Source organism: Pocillopora verrucosa, chromosome 7 (genome assembly GCF_036669915.1).
Source record: "Pocillopora verrucosa isolate sample1 chromosome 7, ASM3666991v2, whole genome shotgun sequence".
Lineage (NCBI taxonomy): Eukaryota > Metazoa > Cnidaria > Anthozoa > Scleractinia > Pocilloporidae > Pocillopora > Pocillopora verrucosa.
Genome location: NC_089318.1, coordinates 3130871 through 3155154, shown reverse-complemented (window position 1 = coordinate 3155154; position 24284 = coordinate 3130871). Strand labels below are relative to the sequence as shown.

General features: G+C 38.5%; 2 protein-coding genes across 2 annotated transcripts; one reads left to right on the top strand and one right to left on the bottom strand.

Annotated features, from left to right (window-relative positions):
• Positions 1–1904: 1904 nt before the first annotated feature.
• LOC131784539 (trichohyalin) lies at positions 1905–16674 on the top strand. The gene is made up of 29 exons (XM_059101354.2): positions 1905–2011; positions 2851–2952; positions 3112–3206; positions 4128–6243; positions 6673–7185; positions 7324–7580; positions 7775–7882; positions 8728–8770; positions 9132–9241; positions 9443–9520; positions 9881–9991; positions 10292–10342; positions 10465–10569; positions 10737–10768; positions 10873–10963; positions 11070–11124; positions 11309–11358; positions 11875–11965; positions 12238–12376; positions 12539–12640; positions 12823–12883; positions 13157–13192; positions 13332–13399; positions 13673–13725; positions 14458–14488; positions 14674–14735; positions 15046–15206; positions 15615–15798; positions 16334–16674. The coding sequence occupies exons 1-29, from the start codon at positions 1924–1926 to the stop codon at positions 16429–16431; spliced, it is 5091 nt and encodes a 1696-aa protein (XP_058957337.2). The 5' UTR covers positions 1905–1923; the 3' UTR covers positions 16432–16674.
• Positions 16675–17001: 327 nt separating this feature from the next.
• Positions 17002–23357, bottom strand: LOC131784544 (uncharacterized protein C19orf47). The gene is made up of 9 exons (XM_059101366.2): positions 23272–23357; positions 23121–23178; positions 22023–22083; positions 21752–21832; positions 21101–21203; positions 20086–20275; positions 19225–19397; positions 18501–18652; positions 17002–17925 (listed from the first exon to the last, which is right to left on the bottom strand). The coding sequence occupies exons 1-9, from the start codon at positions 23282–23284 to the stop codon at positions 17638–17640; spliced, it is 1119 nt and encodes a 372-aa protein (XP_058957349.2). The 5' UTR covers positions 23285–23357; the 3' UTR covers positions 17002–17637.
• Positions 23358–24284: the final 927 nt, after the last annotated feature.

The window sequence follows — 24284 nt, the reverse complement described above, 5'->3', positions numbered from 1 at the left end:
CGCATCTTTCCTTTTTTCGTAAAAAAAGTGAAGGAGAAACGAGTAAAGATGGTATTTACTAAATCTAAGTGTCTACATATATATATATAAACATTATGAGAGGAAAAAAACGACGCAACTACATATCCCGACAAGCCTGTTTCGTGAATCGCTTCACTCTTCAGGGGTTTAATGAAAGAATATTCATGTGACTATAAAATTTACATAATACGCGGTAAACTTAAAAACTTTAAAGTTCAGCTGTTGCGTAGCAACGCTTTGTTTCTGTGTCGGCATGAAGATACGAGTTCGTTACGCTTATTTAGTGATGAGAGGTCGGGTCGGTAAATTATCAGGAATTTCTCTTTTAGGCATAGGTTGCATCTTTTACTGGAGCTGCTGTAAGGAGAGTTAGATGATAAGACGCGCCATGAAATAGAGTAGTCAATGTTGTCGTTCTTGAGTGTCCAGATGTGTTTGCTAAGTTCGGTAGAGTTTTTGTGCTTGGCGTGGCGGAATGATGCGGTGTGATTTCTGTGTCTTGTTTTGAAGTCGGTTTCTGTGAGTCCAATGTATGTTTCAGAGGTGTTGTTGTCGTTCCGTGTGACGGTGGCTTGATAAACGACTGAGGATTGAAGGCAGTTACCATTGAGCGGGCAATTGTTCTTTTGTCGGCAGTTGCATGTTTTGTTGGTTCCCGTACCGTCTTTGTTGTCTTTTGTGTAAGGTGAGGAAAACGCATCTTACACTCGTCCCACTCTTCAGTAGTATAACTTCTTCTAGTATATAAACGATAGTCACATGAATATTCTTTCATTAAACCCCTGAAGAGTGAAGCGATTCACGAAACAGGCTTGTCGGGATATGTAGTTGCGTCGTTTTTCCTCTCATAATATATATATATATATATATATATAATATATATATATATATATATATAAAATATATATATGTATGTATGTATTCTAAATAGAAACTAATAAAAGAAAACAAGCCTACTAGTAGAAATATTTAAGTTTCCTTCTTATCACACCATTAAACGGTACACTACACTGCCTCTCTTTCAAGAAAACTGCAGACCACAGAAAGCGAAAAACGCAAGTTTATTTCTTATCGACCGCAGAGCCTTGCTTTTGTAACAGCATCAGCGAACCGTAAAAACCTTAAGAGTTTAGGCCTTAAAAAGAGGTGTTACACTCAGTCAGGAGCCCGTTACTGAGTGGGCTCCTGACCCAGTAAACTTTAACACCGAAAGTTGAATAGTCATTGACATCCGTGTTAGTAAGATAAAAATAATTTCACATTCCAACTTGCTTACCACAGTAACAGGAGAAATAGCCGTGGTGCATAGATGAAAGGAAAACTTCATAATAATGTAGGCAGACTGTGATCTTAAGAAATAAGAAATAATTGGAATTCTTCCCTTCCCTTTCTCATCCTTTCATTTTTTCTCTCGTCACGCTTTCCTTCCTTTCGTCCTTATTTTATTTTCATTTTTTGAGGTTATTTCCTCTTTCGCCACGAAAAAGTGATTCTTGATCAAACTGTAGCTGCGGGCAAAGGAAATTTCCTCAACGAGCTTAGCGGAAATAAAATCCTTAGAATCACTCGCGATGACATTCTCCCAGAAGCGAACCGCGTTTCTATGGCATCAAGTTGAAGCAAATGAAACTGCAGGGGGTGGGTGTAAGGAAATCTTAATTCTACACATCTATAAGGTTTTTACATATATCATATTTCTCTGTCCAAAGACAGCTCTCAAAATGACTATTCGTATTTCTCATAACTGCATTATGTTTGTTTCTTGTCTGAAAATGTGAGCCTTTGTGCGTATTCACCAACAAAGATATCTTCCCCCTCCCCTGTCAAATTTACTGCAAAGCGACACGTCAGCTACGTAACAATAGCGAGCAGGCGCAGTTCGGTGGAGATGCTTCTTCAAAGATGGCGGAAAAGTTGGTAGCGCTAACTTTTTTACTACTTTTTGTGAGTTTTCAACCGGTGATTTCCGAAGAAGCTGTAGATCAAGGAGGTAAGTACTGAGGAGACTTTTTAATTAGCAAAAATCTTATAAAAATATTTTTGCCCCGGAGAAAACTTACTTTTACGAGATCAGACACGCGCACGGAAAAAGACACGAGCACCAGCGAGCAAACCGCAAAAGATTGAAATGAAAACTAAAATGCCTAGTGTTGAGTATTTCAGGAATTGTTTTGTATTCTGGTGTGCGCGATCAGAGTTCTGTTTGGGAAAATTGATAATCGCGCGGAAACACTTGGGTTTTGGTTTGAATTGATACATTCCCGGGAAATTTCCGGAAAAATGATCGAGTGTTCGCTGGCGTGGAGGTATTTTCGTTATTATTTATACCTTTCCATTGAAAATTAATTACAGATTTTACTGCGCTTGGAAATGTCATCAGTTTGCACACATGGGAAATATTCGCAAACATTTCTTAGTGTTTAAATTAATTTTTTTCAGCGAAACTCGAGTGCTACCCACCTAAAGTGAAGTATTGAATGAAACTCTTTATTTGCAACTTGTTGATTTTTCAGCGATGCTCCTTCGTCGCCAGGCTCATCTGATTAAAACTTTTCCCAAGTTAAAGTCCACCTACCTACCATAGACAGAACTGTGGCCAATGTAGAGAGATGGATTTTAGCGTGGGGAAAAATTTTTGTTTCAGAAGAGCATTACAATGAAGAAGCATTACTGTGCTAGTTTAAATGGAAAATTTCTTTTTCTGGACTCATACCCACAGTTTATGCACATAGCAAGATAAGACTGGTTTAATTTTGGGCAGAGTAATTTTTTGAATTGTCATCATTATGCTGTGTTCTTATCTTGTTTTTTATTGTTGTTGTTGTGTAGTAATTAAAACAGAAGACGATCAAAATTTCAACGATTTGAGTCCGGCCTTTGAGCCGGGCTCCTACGTGGAGAATATTGTAGAGAACTCTCTTTCCACAAGAGGTAAGGCCCTAGAGCTGTGAATTTTTTTTTATTTAATAGTGGCTGTTTGCATGGAGATATATGGAGGCAATCACTGACAAAGAAGCTGTTCCACCTCCTACCATATGAGTGAATTTTTGTTCAGCTGTGCACCATAAAAAGTTGATTTTTTTCTTTCAGGTCTCACAGAGAAAAGTATCCGTGCGGCTCAATACCATAAGCACACAGAAGAACCAGTAGCTTATGAAGAGAGCAGAGATATTCCTGATGAGCAGGTGTGTGTTATTCCTTTCATCCAGCTTAACCTTTTTACTCCTAAGAGTGATCAAAGAAAAATTTCTCCTGACAGTATCAATACATTTTCAAGCAAAGGAGTTATAAGAAGGGAACAAATATCAATTAAGGGATATTGTTCGATTTAGCACCAAATTCTCAACCAAAACTTATAAGAAATCTACAACAGACAGTGCAGAGATTTTATATTTTGATATTGAGAGCAAAGGATCAACTTTGTTTTAGTGATTGATATCTCAGGACTGTGTTCTAGCTACACCTGGTGGCCCCTGGAACTTTTTTCTGCTCTTGGACAACTAGGGAATCATAGTTTTTTTCATTAAGAGCATGTACTGGGCATGTTGGATTTCACAATTTCAGAGTAATGGGCTCCCTTTTTTTTTTCTTTGAGCACAGCCTTGTATATGTGTAAGAAAAATAGGGCCTTATCTAAAACCCAGTAATTCAGAGCTTGTCTAGGTCACTGTAGCATCAAGCATTAATTAGTAATTTTACTCACCCCATGATGCTAGCCTTTAGCAGGTTAACCCACCCTCCCCCCCCCCCTTCCCACCATTTCATATGGTTTCTTATTTATAATACTGGTAAGAGTGATGCACTGTAAGAGTAAATTGTCTTTCTCTTGGAAAAAAAAGCACAATGACTTGGCCTGTCATGAACTCCAGCCTCTTAAATCAGTGTCTCTCCATTAGTCCAATGTCTCTCCTGCAATCTGTTTGCTGGTAGCATCACATTGTGAGAAGAAGGTTTATCAATTCTGGGAATTATTAGGTCATAGGGTAAGGAAAGGATGGACAGAGGTTATGGATGCTGGTTAGAACACAGACTGATAAGCCAAAGATAGAAGATAAGAAGTACATATATAAAAAAGCCAAACGGCAAGCTTCTGTTTTTTACCACAGGCCCCAACTGAAGCTCCTGAGGAGAGCAAGGGTAGCCCAGGATTTTTTTCACAAATTTATTCAGAACTGACTCATTTTTACAATGACGATGACCATGATGATGGTGATTCTGAGACTCCATCTGATGAAGAGGAGGCCGAGGAGGGCGAATTAGAAGATGGTGAACAAGAAGAAGAAAATGAGAAAACAATCACTAATGGTGATGATGAAACAACATCAGGAGAGAATTCCCAAAATGGTGAATCAGTAGACAATAAAGAAGAACAGAAAGAGGAGGAGCAAATTGATATTGCTAATGATGAAACACCATACGGAGAAGAGGAAGCCATAAATGGCAAATCAGCAGACAGTGGAAAAGAGCAGGAAGGGGAAGAAAAAATAGATAATGCTGATATCGAAGCACCATCAAAGGAAGAGGAGGCCTTAGATGGTGAACCAGGAAAAAATATAAATGAATCGAAAAATGAAGAAAAAGCATGTAATGCTAATGGCGAAACACTATCTAGGGAGGAGGCCCTAGGTAGTGAATCAGAAAAAAATATAAAAGAAGTAAAAAATGAACAAAAAAATGAGACTGCTGTTGGTGAGGCAGTTGATGAGGAGAATGTTATGAGTGAGTCTGAATTTAGATCGGAGTCAGACAACTCTGAAGATACCATGGAAAAAACTGTAGAGAAGGAGACTGATTTCAAAGAGAGCAAAGAGGAGATTAAGTCTGAGTCTGAACTGGAGATTGGCCATACTGAGAATGTCGTCTCTAAACCTTCAAGTGGGGAGGCCATGGAAGAGGATATTGATAGCAAGAAGGAGAATCAACAGGATTTATTGAACAAACAGTTTGTGTTTGATGAAGATCTATCTTTGGAATCAGCTGATGTAACGTCTGAAAGTGCAAAACCTGAAATTCCTGTGGAAACAAAAGGACTGGAAACTGATAACACTGAGGAAAGTGGAAAGGAACAAGAACATACACAGCAAGAGCCAGAGGATGGAGGCCCTGCATTTGAGAAGAATGACGAGAAGAGTGAAGGAATGGAAATAAAAAATGGGTGGTTCAAACTTTCCGATGAGGAGTTGGAGCACTTGCGAGTTAAGAGAAAGGAAGTTAATGAAGAAGACAATACTGACTCTAGGAAGGCAGAGGAACTCATTGAAGAGCAGAAGAGAGAGTCATTGTTGGAAAAGGAAAGGAGAATTGCTGAAGAGCAAGAAAAGAGGAAGGAGGATGAGGAAAAGATCATTAAATCTGAGTCACTAAAAGAATCAGCTGATTCTCCAAAAGAAGAGGAAGATCAAATACAAGAGGAGTTTGCCAGGAAGATAAGACTTGAGTCTTTGAAAGAGCAATTCAAGCAGGTAGAAGCAAATGAGAAGAAGGAAGATGAGAGGCAAACAAAAAAGAAAGTTAAAGAATCAGCAGATTCTCCAAAGGAAGAGAAAGATCAAAAACAAGAGGAGTTTGCCAGGAAGATAAGACATGCTTCTTTAAAAGAGCAACACAAGCAGGTGGAAACCAACGAGAAGAAGGATGACAAGAGGAAAATGAAGGAGAAAGCTGAAGAATCAGCAGATTCTCCAAAGGAAGAGAAAGATGAAAAACAAGAGGAGTTTGCCAGGAAGATAAGACATGCTTCTTTAAAAGAGCAACACAAGCAGGAGGAAGCCAATGAGAAGAAGGACGACAAGAGGCAAATGAAGAAGAAATTTGAAAAGGAAAGACAAAACTCTATAAAGAGAGAAAATGGAATCAAAGTAAAAGATAACGGTAAAGCAAAGAAGGAGGTTCCTCACTATGAAAGGGTTCAAAGAAAGCAAAAACCACGGAAAGATGAGGCTGAACCTTCTCAGGAAAATGGAAACCAAAGGAAAAAGCACGATGAGGATGAAGAGCATAGAAAACGAAAGGGTGCATTTGACAAAAATGTAGCTGAAGAAGCTGCTCTGAAGAAAAAACTGGAACAATTAAGTGAGGAAAGGAAAAAGTATGAGAAACTGGCAGCAGAGTATTCTCGTAGCAAACAGCAAAGAGAAGCCCAACAACCACGGGGAAAACCTTTGGCTAGTCAAGCCCCAAAACCTAAGTCCAGAACATCTGCAACTGTATCAAGTGGTCAAGGTTGGTGTAAATATTTACAATGTTTGTAGATATCCATTTTAGTAAACATGACTGCAGCAAAATTTTATCCCTAGGACCCTAAGAGTAATTAGTATTTAATTTCTCCTCGCAGTATCTCACCCAAATCACACACCAAGGTCATGAGAATAAAGGAAATGATCATCAACTTAAAAAAAAACTCTTAAACAAATTTTCCTCGTCAGTGCCATTGGAAATGCAAAGAGAGTAGCATGGGGAAGATGCAAATTGATCTTAGAGTTTAGAGGGTTACATGATATTTACCCCTTTCCTGATTTTTAATACTCAAGAGGGGGGATGGTTGGGCTGGGGAGGGGTAATGTAATGATGTAATGAAATCCAAGGAATCGTGGGCTTCTACTTCTCACAAAAGTTTTGTCCTACAAAATAACTCTGATTTTTTTCCTGCAGAAAAATCAGGAGTGAATACACAGGATAGAAGACCTCAGAGCACTCAGCAAAATCCAAAAATTCAAAGAACTCAGTTACCCCCTACAAGAGCTACAATCAGAGATGGGGAAATTGGGGCTTCACTGTCCACTGATGCAGCCTATGTTACCACTAAAAGTGTGACTGCCAGCACTATGGGTGTGTCTGGTACAGAAACAGGTACCACAGGTCGTGGGAAGGATACAGTTGCACCAGGAACATCCACTAGTGCTAATTCTTCCTTGCTTCCTACTGCCTCCACTAGGGAGGCAGTAGAAACCAAGGAAGAATCTACTCCAGTTGAGCCTGTCCAGAGATCAGTGACAGATGATGGAGTGCCTGGTCACACTGATACCAAAGTGGAGTCTCATCCCACTGTGGAGACAAAAGGAACAACTTCCAAAGCAACAAACCATGAGAGTGAGCATTCAAGCTCTGTGCATCTGGTTCAACTTGAAGAACAAATCCCTAAAAAGGATGTCCATTGTGCTGATGGTGAGAACATTAAGTTATTATTTCTTGTATTTCACAGCCTGGGTTTAATTAGGGGAAAATATTCACTTAATAAAAAATTCCCTTTTGATCAAACATGTTTGCTTAAATTAATATCACAGTGAATGATTTTGTTTTTAGGCTTTTGTCGTGCAAAACCTGAGGTAATTTCACTGGCCTCTCGTTTCCAACAAGTGGAAAAGAAATCAACTGTTGGTTTGGTGGAACCTCCATTGAAAGACAATGCTTCTCAAGCTAAAGATGCACCCAGTGGATTTGCCAACTTTATGAAAGGTTTCCGCAATTTTCATGAGGTGTCATTGCAGTTCATCCTCCAGTATTGGCCCTCTGTGAAAAATGCAACCAAAAACTTGCTGTCACGAGTGGGCTTAGACCAGGTGAGCACTCAATCAAACACTAAGGTTAGGAGAATAAAGGAAGTGATCACCATCAAAAGAAGATGTTGATTGTTAAACAAGTTCTCTTTGGCAGCACCTTGGGAAATGTATGAAGAACAGTATAGAGAATATGCATACTGATGTTAGGATGTAATAGGTTAAATTCCCTGATTGTGACCTTTTGGAATTTCCAGGCATTTGAGCAGCTTTGTAAGGATCTCGCAGATGTTCACCCTGCTGTCCTGTTGTCAACAGTTGTGTTTGGTACATTGGGTATCTTGTACTTTTTCTGGTCTATCACTGTAAGTACTCTGGCTATGTACATTAATCCTTACTCTGACTGCATGAAAGCCACTACGAAATTCAAGGTTTTTTGCATACGTTATTTCTCGAAAACGAAGCGCAAACCAGCGAAAAAAACAACAAAACAGTGTATATCGAGTAAAACTAAGTCCACATGCCAAAATTCAACTACTTCCGAACACTTTCAAAAATGGCCGAAAAATAAAGGGATCGTTCTTGCTCTGAGCCTTTCAGTTGTTATTCTCCTAAGATTGTGCTCTCGCAGCAGAAGAAATCTCTTCAACTACAATCAACCCTTTACCCCTAAGAGTAACTGGTATCAGGCCTCTCCTTACAATAGCACTCATGAATCATACATTCACCCTTTAACTCCCATGAGTGACCAAGACAGAATTCCTACTTACAATATCAATACAACATCGTCCAGATAAGCAATGAGAATAAAGAAAAATATCAATTTGGGGATAATTAGTTGATCCAATACTAAATTCTCTGGACTAACATTGTAAGAATGGTATGGTTGAAAGAAAGGAGAATTAAAAATTTGATCTGGGAGTTAAAGGGTTAAGGTGACAAGAATTAAGAAAATGATCAGAAGTGCAAGAAGTTTTTGTTTGCCAAACAACTTTTCCTTCTCCCTTGCACATAAGGAAATACATGTATATAGAGAATGGTATGGAAATTATATGCGTATTGATGTTAGCAAGCAAAAGGGTAAAAAAATCACATGTGTATTCCAGTTTACCTTCTGGCATTGAAAGAATACTTCTTGTGGTGGTTGACACATCCATGATTTCCTGTAAATTAACTGAGGTAATATATTTTTCTTTATTTCCACTGGCAGTTTGGAAGGATGCGAAATGGCGCCCATGGACCTAATCCTCGTGGTAAGTGATTGAAAACTAACTTCTTATAACAATACCACAATATCTATTCAAGGTATCTGTAATGAGAATTCATGGCAAAGTGAGATGTTGAATTAAAATTATTGATGTGGAAGAGAAATCTTGCAGGAAGAGATCATTTTGACCAACAATCCTCATTTCAAAGGATTTATTTTTATCTGAATTTTGGATTTTCCCCTGGTGCTGGTTGGTTACATTGACTTGTTATTTCTTGAAACACTCACAGACTCAGTGCAAAGTATTGTAATGAAAATATGTGGGAGGTGTTTCTGCTTAAGAAAATTATTGGTAGTAACAATCCTGATAACTTTTTGGAATGATTTCACTAATTGAATTTCTTTAGATGTGCTGAAAAGTCATGAAGCGAGAGTACGCTTCTTGGAAGAGGAGGTTGAGTCATTGAAGGCAGAAAGACTTAAGATGGAAATGGACCGAAATAATTACCATAAAGAGGTACTATAATATACAAATAAAATCTTTAAGGGGGCTGCCATTTTATGTGATGTGGATTCGTACAACTCCAAGCTGCAACTGCTTTCATTTGGTTACCATGATGAGAAGAATTAAAATGTCACAAGATGATTCCAAAACAAGATGGTCGATGCTAATTTTTTTTTTTTTTTTTATGTTTATTAATGCCTTGTCTCTTTTTAGAAACTCATTGCAGAGGAAGAATCGCGCAACTTGCGTGCAAATACAGAAATCCTTACAAGAGCAGTGGAGAAACTGCAGGTTAGTTATCAGAAAAGAAGTTTTGGACTTGATCTTATTTCCTCTTTAGTCCTTGACAAAGTAGATTGATTGGAGCTTGGTGCACTGGACTGGAAATGTAATCATGGGATAGACTGACTTCCTGTCAAGGGGGGAGCACTGCTAGTCGGCTCAGGCAAACAGGACAGGAATAAGTTCAATTTCAATGGGCCTTAGTGTTCATAAGCTTAACTAATCTTGCACCACTCTCTTTATCATAGAAATGAAGCTGTTTATTTTTTGCTGAGAGATATGAACTGACAAATTTTTGCGATGATGTAATGTTTATAAGTTTCTTTTTCATGCTGTTTGTTTGTTTATTGTATGTGTTGATTATTGCAGAAAGAAAGGCAGGAGATGCATTTGCAAATCAAAAGCACGCAGGAAAATTTGAAAGGACTTGAAATTGTTCTCAAGGAGAAAGATCATGAAATTGCCAGCCATGAAAATGCGGTGAGAGCTCAGCTCTGTACAAGTATTTAACCCTTCAGCTCTCAAGATCTGACTGCTGATTCTCCCCTCTAGCTGCGATATATTTCCTGAAAAATTATTTACAAGAATTTGGTGTTTGATCAAGATAACTTCTAGTTGATAAGTTTGCGCTTAGCCAATGAAAAGTAAGGAAAAATTATATCACATGATAGGAAATAATATTAAATATACTACTGGGATACCTCTTTTACATTATTTAGTTTTTTGTTCAGTTATACAATCAATTAGAATGTTGACATATTATTATTTTTATTTTTACAGATTGCAAACTTGAATTTTAAGATTGGAACACTGGATGATGAAATTGTCAAGGTGATAGATTCAGTGTAAAAGTTCATGGAGAGGCCCTCTTTTAAATGTCATACTGTATTTAACAGTCATCAAGTATTGTAAGGAGTTATGTAAAATGTATTTGTTTGTTTGTTTGTTTTTAGTTAAATGATCATTGCGATAGAATGCAGATGGAGAAGGAGGCACACAAAGAACATATTGGAAAACTGAATGAGAAGATCGAACATGCTAACATTGAGCATCAGAAGGTGTGTGGTGGTGATCGTCTTGGTTTATGATCAAATTTCGCTGTTTGTTTTTTTTTTTCTCTTTTTTGTTTTGGTTTTTTTTTTTTGCAACTCTGAAATTATTAGTCATAAAGGGCTAGGAAATTCTTATGTGTTTTTCTGACTATTTCTTTCATCTTATAAAACAGCTCCAAACTATTCTGGCAGAGATGGAGGAAAAGTAAGTTATAGCGGATTGTGTTTGTTATATTCTTTTGATTACCTTCCTCTGCGTGCAAAAGTTTTTTGTGTGATTCAATTGATATGAAAATGATGTTATTGCAGGAAGCAAGTGCTTCAAACAGGGTGTGATGATCAGTCGCTGCGTCTGTCTGACCTCCAACAGCAATACGAATTTAAATGCAATGAGATTGAGGTGTGTACAGTACCTGTCTTGTATCTGATGATTTGATCATTTGGTTTGATCACTTGAGATGTAAACAATGTAAACTAAATGGTCTGCTGGAACTTTTTCTTGGCAGGTGTTGAAGGATTGCTTCAAGCAAATCAAATTACAGGATGGTGAGGAAGAACCAGGTAAGTTTTACCTAAATATGTTGTCATCAAAATGTAATTGAAATTTGGAAATTTTTTTTGATGTTGCATAATAATAATTTAATATGGATTCACTTTTGTGTTTTGGTCGATAATGTTATGTGGGAAGTTGTACTTTTAGTTGTTAAATAAATCATATATGTCTTTATTTTTTTTCTTATAACAGATGAAGAGGAAATGACTGAAAGGCTACAAAACCTATTGAAAGTTCATGAGGTAAGAAACAGTTGCATTTTCCTTTATTTAACTTATCAGTGCACTACAATACTTGTGATGAAACCAGATGAGTGAACCATAAAACCCAGTAGGAAGAAGTGATAGATTGTCACCTGTTTCAGGAATATCTGAAGACAAACAAACTAAGATTTTATAAATATATGCCATGAGGTTCTTAACCCTTCAAACCCCTGAGAGTGACTAGCATCTAATTTCTCCATTCAATATCACCCCTGAGTCACACATTAAGGTCAGGAGAATATAAGAAATGATCATCATCTTAAGAAGCTCTTGATTGTCAAACAAATTGTCCTTGTCAGCATCTTAGGAATGAATGGAAATCAGTATAGAGAATATGCATACTGATGTCAGGGTGTGTAGGGTTAAAGGCTCATTCAAACAGAGGGAGAGCTTAGGAAAGGCTAAACCTGGAAGTGATTCGGATTTGTTTCGAGCTGAATTTGAAACTTTGGATCTGGGCTATTGCAACCCATTCTTGTTTTCTCTGATTTGCAGGTGACGGAAAAGAATGACAAATTGCAAGAGAAAGTCGAGGAACTGGAGGCAGAAGCTGAAAAGCTAAGAAGGACGAACAAGATGTTTGAAGGTAGGGAATTCAGGATCGTAGCATATTTTTGAGACAGTGTTTGATGATAACATATCTAATGGTTGCCCGTGGTCCACCTCACTCCAAACAAGTCATGTTAACATTTCAAAACTATTCGTAACGAACATCTTAACGTGTGAACCAGAGCCTGTTGTATGATCATAACCTCACCTTTCTCAAGATTCCACGCTGCCGACTTTAGCACCATACACTACCCGAGGTGTGAAAGAAATTTTAGGTTCGATCTAAACCAATCATTTCTTTTCTTGCAGAGGACAATGTTGAGAAGACAGAACGAGCTGAGCTGGCCGAGAGTAAAGCTACCCAGGCCTTGCTAATACAGCGAGAAAAGGAAATTGAACTGGAGGCACTGCAGAAGTATTTCAAATCAAGTGAAGTGGAATTGCATCGGTAAGAGATTGTGCCTCACGGCCGTGGATCTTGCTACCAACTTTAAGACTTCAGAATAATACGAGGTGTAGTCATCGAAGCTACGTAGGATTTTCGAAGGTTTTGTTGCATTTGGGTGGTGCGAAAAGTTAACATTTTAATGTCGGACTGTTTCCTTTGTAGAAAAATTACAGCTGAGGAATCAACCCGAATTTCTATCGAGAATCAGCTGCATTCAGAACAGGCCAAGGCTTCCTCTGCTGTGGTAGATGCGGATAAGTACAGGTAAAGTATTAAGTCTGTTTCATGCCTGAATTATTGTCGAGGAACTAAGCTTAATCAGCTCTTTCTATTACACGTGTGTGGATTTAAGTGCGTGAAGTTCTGAATTTAGATTAGTGACTTTTGTTCGCGTATCCTTTGCGGTAAGCATCAGTCTCAAATGTACTTTTTATATCCGCTCTTAGGCAGCTTTATCTAGACATCAAAAAACAGATTGAAGAGATCGACGAGAGCAAGAAAGAGCAGGTTGGTCTATTAAATACTGAAGACAAATTTGCAGCCATGTTTTGTCTCGTCACGAAAGACAATGTACCTCGAGATGGGGGGGGGGTGGGTTGGGAGAAAGGAGGGAGGGGTGGGAGAACTGGAGAAGGGTAAAGGCAGGGTATGTTACTTGACGATACCAGGCAATGGCTGCAAAGGACTACAAGAGATTCGTCTGAAACATTCGAATTCTGCCATTCTGATTAAGAAGCTTTTTATTCTTTTAACTCTGTTGTGTATTCATTCTATTCGTAGTTGTCAAACATTGAGAAGAAAGCTCATCAAAACTGGGTAAGTTTTTGATGATATCATTATTTATTCCCTTTCAGAATTGTAGGCTTGGTTTTTAGGAAGACAACCCCGAAGTTGGAATCGGAGCTTATTTGGAAATGGGTGTCTTTTAATTTCTCCATTACTTTCTATATTCCAGCTTGATTACAGAGCTGCTGTACGAGAAGTCGACGGACTCAAAGACGAGAATGAAATCCTCAGAAGGAAGTAAGCTGATAAAGTTTTTGTTAGTTAAATAACATGCCATCGCATCAACCTATTTTTTGTGGAGTAAAGTTATTAGGTAATCGCCTTTTAGGTAGAGTTGGTTCAGTTATATTTTTCACCATCCCCTCGCTTTGGTCAGATCCGCTATTTTCTGTTACAAGAGTCCATGCTTAAATTGAGCCAGTTTTCTTCAGTTTGAATATGAATAATTTATTGTTGTTTTTACTTTTCATAAGGAAGCCTTGTAAATTAAATGTTTTATTTGACTTCTAGACTATATGACTTAGAGGTCAGAGGAAGCCGTCCAAGTTCTTCTGCGAGCAAAGGTAGGTTAGGAAGCTGTCAAGGATATCGCTATTCTCCTCCTCCCTTCACCCCCCTCCCCCCCCCCCCCACTCGCACTCACTGGAATACCAGTCCATCGCACGGCTACCCCCTCCCCCCTGGTCAGTAGCCAGGTATGCCTGACAGTTGCTGGTAGCCATGACGACTCTGAGCGGTGAGAGGTTTCGTGGAAGTAGAAGTACAACACAGTTGAAACTCGAACCCAGACCACCAATCCACAGCGTCTCCCCTCAGCTTGAATTCAGCATGATTAACTGTGAGAAAATAGTGTTTTTATCAAGTGTCGAAGTAATCCAGGATCGCTTTGCATTACTTTGCGGTATTATTGGTCCAGAAAACTCGCGCCACTTTGTCAACCAATCAAATTCACAACTGAAATCAATTACGATTTGTCACTCGCGTTTTCCTGCGCTTCAAGCAGTTTGTGTTTTTACTTAGCGTTTTCTTTGGTCCCTTGGGATATTTTCCTTTCCCCTGATTGGCTGCTGTGATCACTTTGACGTTGGTTTGACGTCACTTAATCGAAATGCACTCTAATCTTCCGAAAGAAGTCGACTTAATTGTGAAATACTCAGTGTTGACATTAAGAGGGCGATAGTCATCAAGTTGTTTTATATTCACGTATGGGACTCTCATCTTAAAATTGGAAGTTGAAAATATAATCGTGTAAGATTGATTCTCATGGTGAAACATATTTTTTTGTTATTTTTCAGTTGATGGTCGAGATTCTCCTGCAACAATGAGGTGAATCCATGTTTTCCTTCTTCTAGTTAATTTGCATTTGTACCTAAAGTAGCAACAAATATTTGATAAGTTCATATTTACATTAGAACGCTAAAACTATTGTTTCATTTTATTAAACTTCCCACTTTCATTGGTCGTAGCACGATTCCTTGCTAACATAAGATATATATCTTTTCAATCCACAGTCCCATGCCTGGGGTTCCTAGTCATGGTAGCCCAGTTCCATTTGGTGCACCTCCAATGATGGGTAAGTTGGCTTTCTTCGTAACCCACCTTCCCTCCCTTAGAGGAACCATTCACTTATAAATTCTCCCCCGTGCCTTATCGGTAGTTTCCAAACCCTGGTAAGTGAGTTATAAGGAATCATTAAAAATAGTAATCACAGAAAAATAAGCCCTCACTCCTCGCATTTCTTGTCCTCACCCTACTATCAAATAAAATCTCTGCACTCACTAACCCAGTTCCTTGACCATCTCTCTTCTTCACTGCCCAAAATTCTTAAAGAGATTTGCGTTCCCATGCATCCAACTGATCCTTACTATTCCTGTGTTTTTTAGGACCTCTCCCGCCTCCTTCATCCATGTTTCCGGGCCAACGAAGACCGCATCCCGCAGATTTCCTTGGGATGACACCTCCTCGACAACCCTTCCCCCCTCCAGGCCCTGCAACCAAAGGCCATGCCACGCCTCCTCCCACAACAGTTGCTTCCTCTGCTCAGGTATGATATATGTGGCTGGTTGGTTCTTATACCTTATTCATTAACTTGTTATTCAGTTTCAAATCGAGTACACAACTCTGATAAGAATCCGTCGCAACGCTGGGAATATAAAAACTTCTAGATCAGAGTGAATTAGCTGACGAAAGTCTTGGTTTCATAAAAGATCGAATGGACGGTTCCTCTGATTGGCATAGTTGCTAGAAGATGAGTTACTGATCTGGAATACGTATCCCTCAATCGTCGCGTGCTATTATGACAAGAGCTAATACAACGCGGTTGAATGACGCTGCAGTCTCAAGAAAAGTGTGAATTCGTCGAAGAAACCTTCATTAGTCCAATCTCAAAATTGAGCTAGAAATCTTTTCCCTCTTATTTAGCTCAAGAAATATTTTTTGGTTATGTTTGCAGTCCTCTCAAAAACCTATCGATAGCGTAGATTCCTTTGGCCATGACAACACGGATGGATCATCTCACCCTCCTCTTCCCCTTGGCCCCATGGCTGGGTTTGGCCCTCCTCCTTCAATCCCTCCGATGATGCGAATGCCAAGATTTCCACCTCCTCCCATGATGCATCCTTCGCCAAATGGACCTCGTAAGTACTTTAAATACAACTTCAACTTTTAGTGATGATGATCCAATGTAAATGTAAATGTAATATTCCTTACTAGAGCAGGCTCCTTTTGAAAGAAATTCCTAGATAGGTCATCAAAGTCTTGCCATGATCTTGTCAGCGGTCTTGCAAGATGACAGTGTCTTTATTTTGTTGTGAATTCCTTTCGTCATGCGCAAGTCTTTGACTGACAAAACTTTTTTGAATGCAATTGTTTCTTATCCTCTGACCTCAAACGGCGGCTTGCTAGGGAATATGGCAGATTCTAGCCTATCGTCATTCAGCTCTATTTTTTTTTTAATTCTGGACAAGGATTGGAGGCCATTACTCCTGATAAAGATCCTTTCCGTGTCTTTTATTGACTGTTTAGTATTCGCGCGCAATCTACGATAAGCAACGTCATTAATTCCCAGTCTTTGAGGTCAAGTGAGTTCTGTTTATCATAGTTCAATTAACTACAGTCGTTGAGATACCTTTTACACCTCACCAATGTTACGGTGTGTTTTTCTCTCCCCAGTGCCTCCTCCAATGTTCTTGCCTCGACCTGGTGGACCTATGCCTCCTCCTCCACAAGGCACCAGGCCTCAAGCAAGCTCTACTCCTAACCGTTCATGATTTCTGACTACCAAAAATTACTCTTTGAATCAAAATTTTTTCTTTTTTACATTAAGTGTTCACATCTGGGAAACTAATATTTCAATGAGCACTATAACCAGTCAACTTCTCTGACAGAATGAAAATTGAAAATTGGCTTCAAGAAAATTTCAAAGAGTATGACAGATTATTTATAAAGTAAATTTTAATGTTTTCCAGAGATGTCGGATTCTGAACCCGAAATAAAGTACTCTATCGTTTGAATTGTGCTTTTTTTCCTGTGATTCTCTGGGAGTTTTATTTGGGCTGTAGCGTTTTAGTGTTGAACGAACAAAGGAGTGCAGTCTGGCCCTTTGACCTGCTTAGAGTGACCAGCGTCCAACTTCTCCAAACAATATCACCCTTGAATCAACATTGAGGTCACGAGATAAAAGGAAATGATCACCAACGAAAGAAGCTCTTGATTGGTAAACAAATTCTCCTTATCAGCGCCTTAGGAATGTAACAAGAACAGTGTTGAGAATATGCCAACTGATGTTAGGGTGTAAAGGATGAAATGGATAAGCAGAAGTAACTTGAACATGCCACGCCTTGAAGTTTTAAGACCAAACTTTAATATGAATGAGGAGTGTGAACGTCTCGTACGCAAACAAAGTCGAGTAACAATAACCAACGACCAGTCTCTCATTATTTGGGCTTTGGCATCCAAAATCGGACCCATAAAGTGTCCAAAAATCCACACTAGTGTCTAAATTCCAAAATTGGACACCACTGTCCAAATTCCAAAATTGGACACTAATGTCTAAATTCCAAAATTAAACACTGTTGTCCAAAATCCAAAGTCAGACGTTAATCGTGTCGTGTACAAATATATTTTTTCTCATTGCAGAGTCTCAGTTATTCAGTTTCATATTTTAACACTAATAACAACGTGTTTGACATCATAAAAACATCGTCTCTGCCCTTTGCAGTGTCTGGCGAATTAAGAATTTCAATATTTCATTGAATTGTTTCGTTGCAAGTTTCGTCCTTTTTTGGAGAAGGATTAAAAAGTTACAAATGTTATAAAAGCATTCTTAAAAATACTTCATTGTGAGTCACTTGCTTCGAAAATTAAGGTCATCCTTACACTGAGCACCATCTCAATGAATTCCCATCTTTTTCCTCGAAGAACTGATGTATTTAATTTTCAACGCTCGGCTTTCAAAAACCCTCGACAAACGCAATTCACACTTTCGAGCCCAGACGCGCAAATACGGATTTTCCTGCATCTTCATCAGAAGTGAGACCCGTGGATCTTTTAACCGGTTTAACAGGTTTAACTGGCTTGGCTGGAACACCTTTGCGTTTGACCGGTTTCAACACACTGTGACTCGTGTAGTCTATATCTTCTGGGTAATCGTCGCTGGAAGGGGGACGAATTCTAGGATTTACTGCTTGAACCGTTGCTGTCGCTGTGGCTGGGGGTGAGGCCAGGCCACCGAGACGACTGAAAACAGACCCCTGAGGTTTTTCCTGAATTAGAGAAAAGATAAAAAGTATTTAATATGCAATGGTTCGAACCAGAGCAACAGTTGACCAAGTAGACTTATCGTCCAAGTGGAATTCATCCTGAAAAAGGCTGCTGTCTGTAGGAGTGACTGACGTTTCCACAACCTTGGCAGAAGTCATTATCAGCGTCAAATGAGGCTTTTTTTTTCTTTGTGAGAATAATATTGAAGTATTGATCTTGAAAAATGATTGGTCAGTTCTACATTGTTATTAGGAATAAGAAATTTAAGCATGGAAAGAATTGAACACGAAACAGTCAAGCCCGAGAGAAGTGAACGCCATTTCGTAATCTTTTCACGCAGCGTTACTTCAAATGACAAAGAATCAAATTGCCTGTAAAATAATTCTCTGTACAGAAGGGAGAAGGAGTACTCGAGTCTTGTCCTCAAATTTTGGTTTTCAAACTATCAGGTAGTACAATATCTTTGTTCCGCGAGGTCTCTGCTCAAGTTAGCGATCAATCGATGAATAAAATTTGATACAATAATCCGAAGCGAGAGAGCCGGTTTGTTGGTAAAAAAGCAAAGTAGCTGTGATACCTTTAACTGAACTGTGATGCTTGTTTTCAGGGGTTTCAGGGCTTTAACCTCAGTCTTCTGCTCCGGTTCCTTGACGGCCACCTCTAAAGGAGGACTTTCTTTACCCAAGCGATCAAATACAGACTGCCTCTTGATCACCTTGGCTTTATTAACTGCAATGGAACGATCGAGGAATTAAATTACATGCTACTGTTGTTCAAAATGCTGCTCACAGCTTGCAAACAGGCTCTTATAATTAGTGCTGCAGAACGCGCGTTTCCTTTCCCGCGGGAAGAGGTAAGACATTTCGGAAAGGTCTACCGGAGGTCTGGCAGTGCTAAATTCCTCGCATACCTCTCTCCAGCTCGCGTTCATTGGTAGGAACGCGTCTCCAGAAAGACGTCTATGATGTTCTTTGGCCATTCCCCTACCCCCCCCCCTGCCGATAGTATTAATTGCCAATGTTCTTACGCCATCTTTCAGACTACCATTGCGAGGGACAAGGGGGGGGGGGGGGGGGGAAGGGGGGGGTGTCAGCAGGTGTCCCAACAAATGTGTCCGAGAGTGTAGTGCGTTAGTTATCCGATGTGTGCACGAGCTGTTTGTAGCTCAATTGGTAATACATTCCGTGGGGTAATCCGGCGGAATAAGTTGGAGTGCGAATTGTACCGGAGACATGTGATATGTTTTCCTGCTTGCACGCTCGTTCAATATCTTTTTTAGGATTAAAATCATTTAAGTTTACCTGCGGCCGAAGCTGCAGCTTGTTTCTGCTTCGAAATAAGCTTCTTACTCCGCTCAGTGGATCCTTGAGGCAGCTTAACCTTTAATGTGTGTTCATCTTCAACTTTGGGTGGATTTACTGCCGCTGTTTTAGGTTTACTTGTGACATGGACTTTGACTCCGCGACCACCGAACCTGGGCCAACAAAACGAGGTCTAAAATCAGCTTTATTTTAAACCAATTACTTGACTTGAACACCACAAGACATCAAATTTGAAATGAAGCGGTTGTTCCACTTGTGACGTTATCACTTGTCAACAAACATTTGCCTCCGCCAAGCTCTCAGTGAATGGAGACGAGTGAAAGAACGGGCAGGCGGCAAAAAGCGGTAGAGGATGTCGTTGTAAGGGCGGTAAGATTTTTCAATTAGATTTTATTAGTTTGCCCACCCTCCGTTTCCTCTCGCTTTCATTCAGAGCTTGGTATAGGCTAGTGAAGAATGGGATCTTCTCCAAAAACTTGAAATCCTTTGAGCTCGGAAAACTTAAATTTCAAATTTAAATTTGGAGGAAAAATCCTCACATTCATATCTTGCTACTCATTGTTAAGAATTTTCAATGACAACTATTCCAGGTTTTTTAGATACTTATGCACTACATGCAGGAAAACAAAACTTTGACAGCAAAAAGTTAAGGTCTGAGGAAAAAGTGAACAAACAAAGTACGATATAACTAACTTTTTACCAACATCACGGTTCTGCGCCATTAAGTCGGCAATACAAGTATATCAGTTCAAAGTGTTTTTAAACTGTAGTGAGACACAGCATTATGATTGCCCTGAGTTTTTGTTGGTTTTCGGAAATCATGGAAAATATGATGCATACCTTTCTGATAAAGTTTTCTGGCCACCAGTTGGCTGAGGTTTCTCCTGTGAAACGGCTGCTTCAATTTTGAGATTTTTCTTTGGTGGTGCTGGTGATTGAGACGGTGATGGTTGTGGATCACGTACAGGACTACTGGTGCCACTTTGTGCCTTCTGATTGTTTATCCAATGATCTACCATTCGACTTGCAGCTACATGTACACAACAACAACAAAATGTGCTGTGGTTCAGTTTTATCTTTAGCTCAAAGTTTAACCTCTTTTGTCTCAAATGTTACCTTGTCAAAAACAAGATAACAATTTTATGCAAGGATAAAATCAAAGGAAGAGATTTCCTAGACTTAAAATGCATATGAATCATCCCTCTAAGCCCTCAGAGTGACCAGCATCAACATGCAATTTCTCCCCACAATATTACTACTGAATCATATGTTAAGGTAATAAGAATAAAGAAATTGATCACCGAGTAAAGAAGCTTATCTGTCCATAAGTTCTCCTTGTCAGTACCAAAGGAAATGTAAAGAAAACAGTAAGGAGAATATGCATACCAATATTGAGATGCAAAGGGCTAACCCTTCTTTACCAATAACTGATCATTTAATACATTCTCCCTACAATTTCAAAACACTGTCAAGCAGACAGGCAGTGAGATATACGAGATTGTTAACATGATTGGGATATTTCATGATACAACTTCAAATTCTCATGACCAGGCAAAAAGGAAAGGTAAGGTAACTAGATGGAAGAATTAGAATTCTGATCCAGGGAGTGAAAGTTATAATTGTTCCATTATGGAAAATTTAGCTTAAAATTTTAGGTTTGTTGTTTCCAGTGGTTTAATTGTCTTAATCCAAGAATGCACTGATTGCTTTAATTTTCTCCTTTCCATTTTAATGTTTTCCTATCTCACCAAAAGCAGTTTTTGCTGCTTCTTTTGGGCTAAAAGCAGGCTATTCAAATGTCAAAAGTTAGCATCCACTACACTTCATTTATATGCTGTTCCTAGCTGTGCTGTACCTGTTGACTTGCGTTTTACACCAATGGTAGTTTGATTTCCAGGAGAAGAAGACTCAGATGAGTCTATGACAGCCAAATCTTTAGCTGACTTCTCTCGCTCAGTCTGCAAATAAACAAATGACTCAGTGCACTTCTTTAATTACATTTGTTTAGAGGCTGAGTGGGGATCAAAAAGAAGGACAGCAAAATACTTTAAATTCATAATTCTGTAAAATTTTGGGTGGTAGTTAATGATGAAAACTGTTTATGAAACCAATACAAACAAAAACAGCCACAAAGAAAGCCAAGGAAATAAATAAAAGGGCAGTTCCCATTACTGTAAAACCCAAACAGATACGAAAAATAAATTTAGAATGAATAGGGGACTGAATGGACACTTTATCCATTCAAGCAAACCATTAAAACTTTACTATAACCTTTAACTCTCAAGATCAGATTGTTAATTCTCCCCTCTAGTTGATACACATTTCCATGTATGTTAGTTACAAGAATTTGGTATTAGATCAAGATGACAACTCCTACCTGATAGGTTTGAGTATTCTCATTACCTATTTGCTGGATAATGTATGGATATTAGAAGGGGAGGTTGCATGTTAATCACCTCTCACTGAGAGTAAAAAGAGTTAAACCATTAAAAATAAAAATTCATACCTGAGCATGAACTTCTTTACCATGTCTCAGAATAGCAATGATATCACCCATCACTGTGATTCCCATGTCTCTTAAAATCTCCTGGAAAACCAAGAAATTATGTGACTGAGTAATGATAACATATTAAAGTATTTGCTGTGCAGGGTAATCCTACATGTATATTTAAACAGTAATGACCAAGAGATAAAATTGACTAAAGAAAACTTGGTTATGTTGATTTTAAAACCGTGGGCAATGTTTTTTTTTTAATATTAAACCAACATATTCTAACCTTTGTCAAATCTGACAGCATATCCTCTTGTATTCTGTGATCATAAAATATCACAGCATAACTATGGAAAAGAATTGTGAAACAGAAAATATCAGCAGAGGTCTATTAACAGATATCACAAGTGTACTGGGATAAAATAGTAATTTTGTTTGCCTTCAGCTTTGGCTGGACTGAGTTTACCAATCATAAGACCCAGTCAAGTCATTAACCCTTCCACTCCCAAGATCGTATTAGTAATTCTCATTACTGTCTGTCATACAAATCTTGTAATGTTAGTTTGGAAGATTTGGTATCAGATCAACTAATAATCCCCTAATTGATATTTTCTTTATTCTTGTCACTTGTCTGCTTGAAATTGTTTTGATATTGTATTGATATTGTACGGAGAAATTCTGTCCTAATCACACATTGGATAGTAGAGTGAGAAAGTGAGGAAAAAGATGCTCACATTTGCTCTCAAAAAAAATCCCTTACAAATAAGATACACAAAAATATTTTTGAGTTGTAAAATAATTCATAAAATGTAAAAATTTGCCATGGCATATTTTTGAAAGACATAGGAAATGTCAGTTTGTATTTTGCATTGAATTCAATGACAAAATGATTTGTATTCCGCTTTGGGACAATTTATCACAAAAAATTGTGCATAACCTTGAGATAAAGTAAGGGAAATTCAAAACTAGCTTAGAATCATTTGATTTGAGAGTAATTACAGTTTGAAGTTAACATTTGATTGACAGGCCAGTATGAGTGTTTACTTTATAGATACCATTTTGAGGTTCATTTTCGTTCACACAACCAAAAGAGAGGGCTGACGGCCCTCTGCTTATTTACAAATGTTTTCAACGCAAATTTAACAGTGAACTTTGCCAATGGTTTACAGCTCAACAATATTGTTTACACATCGAGATCGAGACAATAGAAAGCTTATAACATGTCTACCTGACTCACAACTTGATTACAACCGGATTTCAGTCGAGGAGAATAACTACGACGTAATCAAAAGTCACACCAGGAACTGGTCATTTACAAAGAGAGGTTTCAAAAAAATAATCTCCTCATTTCCTGTCCAACAAAACTGCTGGGAAGTACACTTACTTTTGTGCTGGTCCGCTTGGTATGCCGGCATTCGCAAAAAACTTCGTCCATTTTGAGACTACAATGATGATTAAAATACACGTGATGAGCTTAGAACTAGAATTGGTTATAAAAAACTACTCTATCTGTTTCTTTGCTAGTCGCAGCGTACCTTGAATACTCATTTCTCGCAGTCGTTTAAAGCGATTGAAGATTCCAAGACTTTGTAGAGAATAAACTATTTTCTGGAAGCTAACTGGGAAATCGCCAGGAATGATGGGAAATAAGTACTCACTATAACGTCATGTACGCTTCATTAAAGTGACTTGGGAAACCACCGCTATCCACACTTATCTCAGTGAACGAAAATTTGTCATGGAAACCTCACATTGCTAATATCGCTAGCAAAGTTTCAAAATCCATATGATCTAAAGCTAGACTCTGCCTGCCTACTTCAACTTTATGTACCGTGCACTACAGACTTGTTCATCGCATTACTGATATCGATATCGATATCGGTTCCACTTATCCATCCACATAGATCTATGTAGATGGATAAGTGGAACCCTATACGATAACGCGATAAACAAGTCTGTAGTATAGAAACGTATTGTCCTAAAATAGATGGTACGAATTATATCAAGAGGTAATTTTAACGCTTAAGCTGAACCTGTACTTAAGCAATTGAAAATTCTTAATCTATCCAATATATATTGATTTCAAATAGGGAAGATTATATTTTTGTCCGAGATAGGCTGTCTTCTTGATTGAGAGATTATTTGCGTTTTCGAGAAGCATTCATGGCTATTACACCAGACAACTCAACTCCTTTTACATACCCTCTTGTAGAACGAAATATAGAAATCCAAAATGTTGGTACACTTTTCCTATGTAAGTGTAAATTGCGAACACTATTCTCAAGATCACTTCCTTTTTGTTTTGTTTTTCCTTATTTTTCTTAAGCTGCTTAAGTAAATGTTTGTTTTGGTGGCTACTACTGTTATTGTTGTTTTAGTTGTGTATGTTCTTTCCTTTTTAACTCAAGATATTTTGTACCTAAAGCGTTTTTTGTGTGTGTGTGCGTGTGTATGTGTGTGTGTACCGCTCCTTCACTTAAACCACACACGCCGTCATTTCCATGTAAGCAAAGTGCATTAAATTCCGCACGCAGGGGCCGTGACTTCA